Source organism: Cheilinus undulatus, linkage group 10 (assembly GCF_018320785.1).
Source record: "Cheilinus undulatus linkage group 10, ASM1832078v1, whole genome shotgun sequence".
NCBI lineage: Eukaryota > Metazoa > Chordata > Actinopteri > Labriformes > Labridae > Cheilinus > Cheilinus undulatus.
Genome location: NC_054874.1, coordinates 9,694,925 through 9,702,364, shown reverse-complemented (window position 1 = coordinate 9,702,364; position 7,440 = coordinate 9,694,925). Strand labels below are relative to the sequence as shown.

The window sequence follows — 7,440 nt, the reverse complement described above, 5'->3', positions numbered from 1 at the left end:
AAAAGTGCATGGAGCTTTTATTTTGAAAACAGTCGCACAAGAAGTGCTGCTGTCGTTAGCGGAAACGAGGCTGTTAGCTTCAGGAAATCAGTTGGTGGAAAAAAGGCTTCCTTTCTGTAGTCAAACCAGCCCTGCACGGAGTCAAACATCCTCGGAGAGGCGTCAAACTGTGGCTGATGGACCCTGGGATGATAATTTTTGATCTACAGTTTGTCCGTCGGTAGCACGCCCGGTTGCCGAGGCGCCGGGCTGGGCCGGAACCAGAACCAGGCCCGAACGGACGGACATTACCCAGCGCTGCGTTTTGCGACACCGGCGGGCTGGTGTGTGAGTTGAGGGGGTGCTGGCATGCTGTCTGGAAGGGAAGTGTAATGTTTATCACCGTCATAGCTAGACAGCAAGTTCGTCTTTGAGTCCGTGATACTTCTGGTTTATCAGATCAAATGTAAAGGCTGGAGTCTGGAGCATGGGACTGAGCGAAAACAGCCAGGAGCGAGCTAGCTTTAACGTTAGCTAACATCAGACTTAACGGACATCAACTTTTCCTCTCAAGAGCTACACAACGCAAGGAAGTCAAATGCATATGGGAAGTATGTCTTGGTTTATGTAGAGGGCGAGACATCATTTTATATCGCCTGTATTTTTCAGTTTACTTGTAACCTCGGAAAGGGCCTGATAAATGTTTCTGGAGCGAGTATAGTAGTTAAGCTAAGTCGTTAGCTGCTAAGTTAGCCTGCCTCGTTTGCCCCAATGAAAGAATACAAAGTGGTCGTGCTGGGCAGCGGCGGCGTCGGGAAGTCCGCGCTGACCGTCCAGTTTGTCACCGGCACCTTCATCGAGAAATACGACCCCACCATCGAAGACTTTTACCGAAAGGAGATCGAGGTGGACTCGTCTCCTTCCGTATTGGAAATCCTCGACACGGCGGGGACGGAGCAGTTTGCTTCCATGAGAGATCTGTACATCAAGAACGGACAGGGCTTCATCCTGGTCTACAGTCTGGTCAACCAACAGTCATTCCAGGTACCTGATCTGACAGTCACCTGACACACCTGAACTCTCACACAGGTGGAAACTCTGCATAGCAAAGCGTTTAGTCAGGGCATTAAGATACTGTGATGGGGTGTGATTCATTGTAGATGATGAGGGCTGCTTATAACATTACCCTGCACAGTTTAAGTTTGCTATATATGAAAATAACTCCACTTAAAAGATTAAAAGATTTAGTGAATTGCATCCTCATTTAAAGCCAGTAGTTCTGTAGAGATCTTAGAACAACTGTGGAGAGAAACGGCATCACTGCATGCTCAGCTTTGTGATATTTGATGCTATTTAAAACAGGTTTCAACCATCATATGTATTTAATTCAGATGTTTTTATCTTGAAAACAACCACATAAGGACAAAAGCTGTTATACTTGTGTATAATACATTTAGCATTATCAGTTCATCTGGTGGTAGCATGAGTGAAAAAGGTTTTATTCTTAAAATTATGCTCAAAAAAGTTAAAAAAAATAAAATAACAAAACTGCCATTGCCCTTCAAAAAGCAATCCAAGCCACACTATAATCTGTCTGTAATTGAAATGCCTTTAAAATAAAGTTTTAAAACCCTTTTTTTACACATGCAACCACCCATTCACAAGATGAACTGAGCAAAGCAAACCAATAGTTTCCAAAAAGCACTTGTATGTGAAACCACAAAGACCCAGCAATGCTTCTTCTCATTTGTCTTCATATTAGTGTAATATACCTACTGTTTATGGTGATTGCAGGTAGTTGACACAGAAGTAGTGTGCTAGACACTCCTAACAAACTTACAAGAGAGAGACAAAAGTTAAATATAGCCGAGTGTTTTACTTTATTAAGACCATTTTTAAGCGTTGTATGCACACTTGTCTATTTTAAATGCACTACACATTGGAAACATGCTAAGAAATGGATTTTGAGAACAACTTCACTGATTATTTGTGCTATTGCTGCATGAAAAAAACACCCTCATATCTTCTCCCTCTCCATTCTTCAGGACATCAGACCAATGCGAGACCAAATAGTGCGGGTAAAGCGCTTTGAGAAGGTGCCCTTGATCTTGGTGGGGAACAAAGTGGACCTGGAATCTGAGCGCGAGGTCGCTGGGTCAGATGGGCGAGCTCTGGCTCAGGAGTGGGGCTGTCCGTTCATTGAAACTTCTGCAAAGAGCAAGACTATGGTGGACGAGCTTTTTGCAGAGATTGTCCGACAGATGAATTATTCCACGCTGCCAGAGAAGCAGGAGCAGTGCTGCACAGCCTGTGTGGTGCAGTGAGGAAGAGGTACCAGCACTGTCATTCTTATTCTGCTTTGCATGGCTGCATTCATGCTGCAGCGCAGAGCTCACAAGCACAGCACAGTTGGCTGTGCACTAATTTTACAAAATGTGATAAAATGTCCCTGCAGTGTCTGTGTAAAAACAGTTCACAAGCTGAGGAGAAATGTGTCACATAGATGACTGTGTCGTCTGAGTGCAGTGTAAGGCAGAGGAGAGGTTCTGTTGGAAGTGAGAATGATGAGTGGGTGGTGCTGTGAGGCGCAAACCGTTGGTTTTAGCTTGTTATCATAGGATCACAGAAAGTATGCGGCATGAGGAACACAACTGTAAGAGCAGCTAGGGGGCCAGGAGGTAAAAAAAGAGCCTGAAGAGTCGACACCAACAGAGTAGACTGTATGTGAGTGAGGGGAAAAAGTGACATCCTGAAGAAGAGTTTGAGTGCAAAAACAGGAAGTTCACTTTAGATTCTGCCACAGATGTTGCCTGTGTTACCCACTGCATGCACAGATAGCCACAGAAATTTAGACATTTAAACTGAATGTTAATGAGCTGATTGTTTTACCTTTTGTTCACAGATGCATCAGATGTCTGGAAAACCACAAAGATTCTGATGAACCATGAACCTGGGGACAAGTGACATTCAATCCTACTGACATAACTTACCGCAGCTGGTAAAGTTTCTGTTCACGGTGGTTTCTGACTGTCTGTGATGAGGCATCTGACAGGAAAGACCTTGCTCCTATTTTTGATATCATAACTGTTGAGACTTTTCTGCTGCAACCTTTACGGCCTTGGCAATGACCCAGGATGGAGTCAGACAGAAGGACTTTTAATAGGCGAGAACGGCCATCTGTGAATTTCAGTCTTTTTTTTTTTTAATCCTTTTAGTCAGAAGTATCCAGAAATAATACGCAGGAGTGTTTGTGTGGTTGCAGCTTCTTTTTAAAGCTGCTTTAATCACTATTATATACTTTATTATTACTTGTATTATGTCTCAAGTTTTGGATTTGACAAAGTATTTCACAATATTAAACATTTTGACTTTTAAGCATGCATGCTTCATCCAGTGTGCTGCCCGGGTTCTCTGTTTGTTTTATTTTGAAAATATAGTCAAACATAGTTCTTCATACTGACAGTAACTACAGTTACAGGGATTGGTTTTAAATGTAGGTAGGATGTATGACTTTTTGAATTAAACCTGTAACACTGATATCAAGGGTTACTTTATCTGGCAGATCTCTTTGCTGTACCTTAATTTACCTTCTCATGATCGCAGTAACCTGACGCAGCGATACCTGAAAACATGCATGCTTAAAAGTGGAAAAATGTTCTATTAAATCAACTTGAAGTGATAAGGAAGAGCCATTTTACTGTTTTTAGCCGGAATTCTGTTTAAGTCTCTGCAAGGCATGAATCGCGTGGACGCAGGTCTTCCAGTTTCAGTTTTCTCTGTGGGAGAATGATTTTGGAACGACCAAAGGAAGCTCACAGTGCATATTTTAGTGTTTGACTATATGGCGTGTGTTGCTTTAAATTCAGGAGACGCTGATTTTCTTTCCATTGAATAACTCGCTGCAATGTGGTTTGATAAAAGTTCTGGCACAGTTAATCAGATTTAACTTTGTATTTTTTTCTTTTTCTTATAGTAACCTATTTATTAAAAACTAATGACATGGGTAGCCAGTTGATTTTGATTTTATACTAGTTTTGGCTTTTTGTGACTTATCAGGATTCATGGTACATGGTTTGTTTTTTGAAGCTGAGGATTTAACAGAGCCTTAAATAATTTCTGTTGCACCCTGGTCTCATGTTTCTTTATTTTTTTGTTCTCAAAGATAAAAAGCTGTCATCATTTGGTAATAAACATGTTGGCTTTTTTTTTTCTTTTGTTGTAGGGCTAATTGAATGCTAATAAGACACAGTTCTGCGTGACCAAATTAACTGAGCTGAAATGTCACTACATTGTCCATGTCTGAAACCTCAGTTCCCCTCTGTTTCTCTGTTTAACCACAAATGTAGGAAGTCATTTCGTTTTATTGACAGTGGCCTTTCCTACTTCCTAATGATGTGACAGAACATGTTTATCCTACAGCAATTCATCATTTGGCTGTCAACTTTTAAATTAGTCCCCAACCATTTTGACAGTGGGCTCATCCCTTTGGTTAAAAAGTCAAAATTCTGGGATGTCTTCTCTTTCCTTTCCTCCTTGACTCAATCAATCTTTATCTAAATAGCCCCAATTTATAACCAGCCATTTCAAGACACACTACAAAGAGGGCAAGTCTAAACCGTACTCCCTGTTATGTATAAAGATCCAACATTAATTCACCATGAACTCAGCACTAAGCAACATCTAGTTACTTATCTTTACTAGGCAGAAGATCGAGAAGATCCAGACTCATGATGAACAACGATCTGTAGGAACTGTGTTGGAGCTGAAAAGGTTTAGAGGGGAAAGCAGAGACAGAAGCAGGTGAAGGAAGTGAGATGATCCTGTTTAGACTGCTACTCCCCTGCCACTTTATTAGGTACACCTGTTCAAATGCTTGTTACCTAGGGGTGAGTATTGGCAAGAACCTCACGATGCAATACGCATCACAATACTTGGGTCACGATACGATAGTATCGCGATATATCAGGATATCATGATATTGTGATATATTGCGATATTCTACACAGTTAACTAAGAAAAATACAGAGATGATGTATATGTAAATCACGCAAAAAGGGAAAATATCCAGTGAACGGCAGTTGTGTCGACAAAAGGGCCTTGTTTATGTCGGAGGAGAATGATCAGACTGGTTCAACATTACAACCAATACATGCAGAAAACGCACATCATGGATGTGCAGCTGAAAAATCTGCAGCAACTTCATGATGCTATCATGGCAATATGGACCAAAATCTGAGGAATGCTTCCAACACCTTGTTGAAACTATGCCATGAAAAATGAAGGCAAAAGGGGATCCAACCTAGTGCCAGTTAGGTGTACCTAATGAAATGGCCAGTGAGTGTATTTATTAACAAAGCTGTAGGTCATAACAGACACGCTCTTTAGCTAAAAGAAAAGCAACTCAGAAAAATAATTTTGTTGGTGTTAATCATCATGATAATAGCCAACTATCACAAGAGACTCTGGGTTTGACAAAAATTGAATTGACATGTATTTTAACTGTATAGTCAGACTTGTGTCCCATCTGTTAACATGGAAGAGGTGGGGAATGAAAGTTTCACAGTTTGTGATTTTTGAAGACCATGCAACTATTCATTTAATTAGGGAAAATAACAATCATAAACAATAGATGCCATTGTTGTCTGCGTTTCCACTGAGGAAGATTATGCAAAAGATTTTTTGTTTTGATTTTAATCAGACCATTTTGTATTTGATACCTTTTCATAAATTATATCTGAATGTATTGTAATGAAGGGTCTTGGTTGGGACAGTGGCATCTATGATCATAATCATATCAAATGTGTGTGTACATGCTAAGTCATTAAGGTCATGGTTATCCAAAGTGAAGCATCTAAACGCAGTATCTAGACTTGTTTAAGGCTGTAGAGACATTTTTTTTTCTCTGAAAGGCTTCATTAAGATTAGCTCAGAAAAACTGGAAAATCACACTGACATAAGTATTCAGACCCTTTGCAACAACACTTGAAATTCAGCTCAGGTTCCTCCCATTTCTCAGGATCATTGCGGAGATGTTTGCTCGGAGTCCACCTGTGGTAAATTTATGGAAATGCACACACTTCTCTATAGAAGGCCTCACAGCTGGCAATGCATATCAGAGCAAAAACCAAGTCATAAGTTCAAAGGAACTGCCTGCAGATCTCAGAGAGCACAGGATTGTTGCAAGGCACAGATCTGGGGAAGGCTACAAAAATCTTTCAGTGAATGTTCCCAACGGTGCAATGGCCTTCATAGTTCTCAAACTGGCGAAGTTTGGCATAACCAGGACTCTTTCAAAAGCTGGTCGCCTGGTCAAACTAAGCAATACAGGCAGAAGAGCCTTTGTAAGAGAGGTGGCCAAGAACCTGATGGTCACTCTGACTGAGCTCCAGAGATCCTGTATGGAGATGTGATAAAGTTCCAGAAGGACAGCTATCACTGCAGCCCTCCACTGATGTGGGCTTTGTGGCAGAGTGGCTAGAGGGAAACCTCTCCTCAGTGCAAAACGACATGGAAGGCTGTTTTGAGTTTACAAAAAAAGCACCTGAAAGGCTTTCAGATTGTCTGATGCAACCAAGATTGAACTGTTTGGCCTTGTTCATCCCAACAGTGAAGCATGGTGGTGTCAGCATCATGATGTGGGTGTGGTTTTCAGCGGCAGGGACTAAGAGGCTGGTGAGGTTTGAGGGAAAGCTGAATGGAGCAAAGCACAAAGATGTCCTCAGTGAAAACCTGTACCACAGTGCTCAGGACCTGGCTGAAGTTTACCCTTCCATCATGACAATGACCTTAGCACACAGCCAAGACAACACAACTCTATGAATGTCCTTGAGTGGCCCAGCCAGAGCCCTGACATGAACCCTATCAAATATCTCTGGAGACCTGAAAATGGCTGTCCATGACCCCCTTCCAATCCGACTGAGCTTGAGAGGATTTGCAAAGAAGAATGGCAGACAATTATCTCAATCCAGGTGTGCTAAGGTTGCATTGTATTCAAAAAGACTCAAGGGTGTAATTACTGACAAGAGTGCTTCAACTAAGTACTGAGTGCAAGGTCTGAATACTTACATCAATGTTATATTTCATTTTTTTCTTTTTAATACATTTGTAAAAATCTCTAAAATTCTGTTTCACTTTGTCATGGGGTACTGAGTGTAGATTAATGAGAAAAATCAAATTAGACAACTGTAGCATCAGGCTGAGGCACAACAAAATTGAAAAAATGAAGGGGGGTCAGGATACTTTCCAAATGCACTATATATACCATTTCTAGAGCATCAAATATGTATGCATTTGTGCATTACTGGCCATACATGACCCCAAAAAAGTCACCATGAAGGGAAAACAGTGATTGAAAACCCCTATTGTAGCTCAAAATGCCATCTTTCAGACACAGGGCACTTATTGTTTTCATACAGACGGTCTGAGTGAGGTTGTTAGTAATTGCCTTGCAGCCTTTTTTCC

At 41.2% G+C, this 7,440-nt stretch overlaps 1 protein-coding gene across 1 annotated transcript; it reads left to right on the top strand.

Moving 5' to 3' along the window:
* The first annotated feature begins 60 nt into the window (after nucleotides 1-60).
* rap2c (RAP2C, member of RAS oncogene family) lies at nucleotides 61-4,103 on the top strand. The gene is made up of 3 exons (XM_041797528.1): nucleotides 61-1,023; nucleotides 2,025-2,310; nucleotides 2,882-4,103. Exons 1-2 carry the CDS (start codon nucleotides 751-753, stop codon nucleotides 2,301-2,303), a joined length of 552 nt encoding a protein of 183 aa, XP_041653462.1. The 5' UTR covers nucleotides 61-750; the 3' UTR covers nucleotides 2,304-2,310; nucleotides 2,882-4,103.
* The last annotated feature ends 3,337 nt before the right edge of the window (nucleotides 4,104-7,440 follow it).

Coding starts and splice junctions, on each gene's coding strand:
- rap2c (XM_041797528.1), top strand. CDS start 751: ATGAAAGAATACAAAGTGGTCGTGCTGGGCAGCGGCGGCGTCGGGAAG. Junction 1,024..2,024: donor TCAACCAACAGTCATTCCAG/GTACCTGATCTG, acceptor TCCATTCTTCAG/GACATCAGACCAATGCGAGA.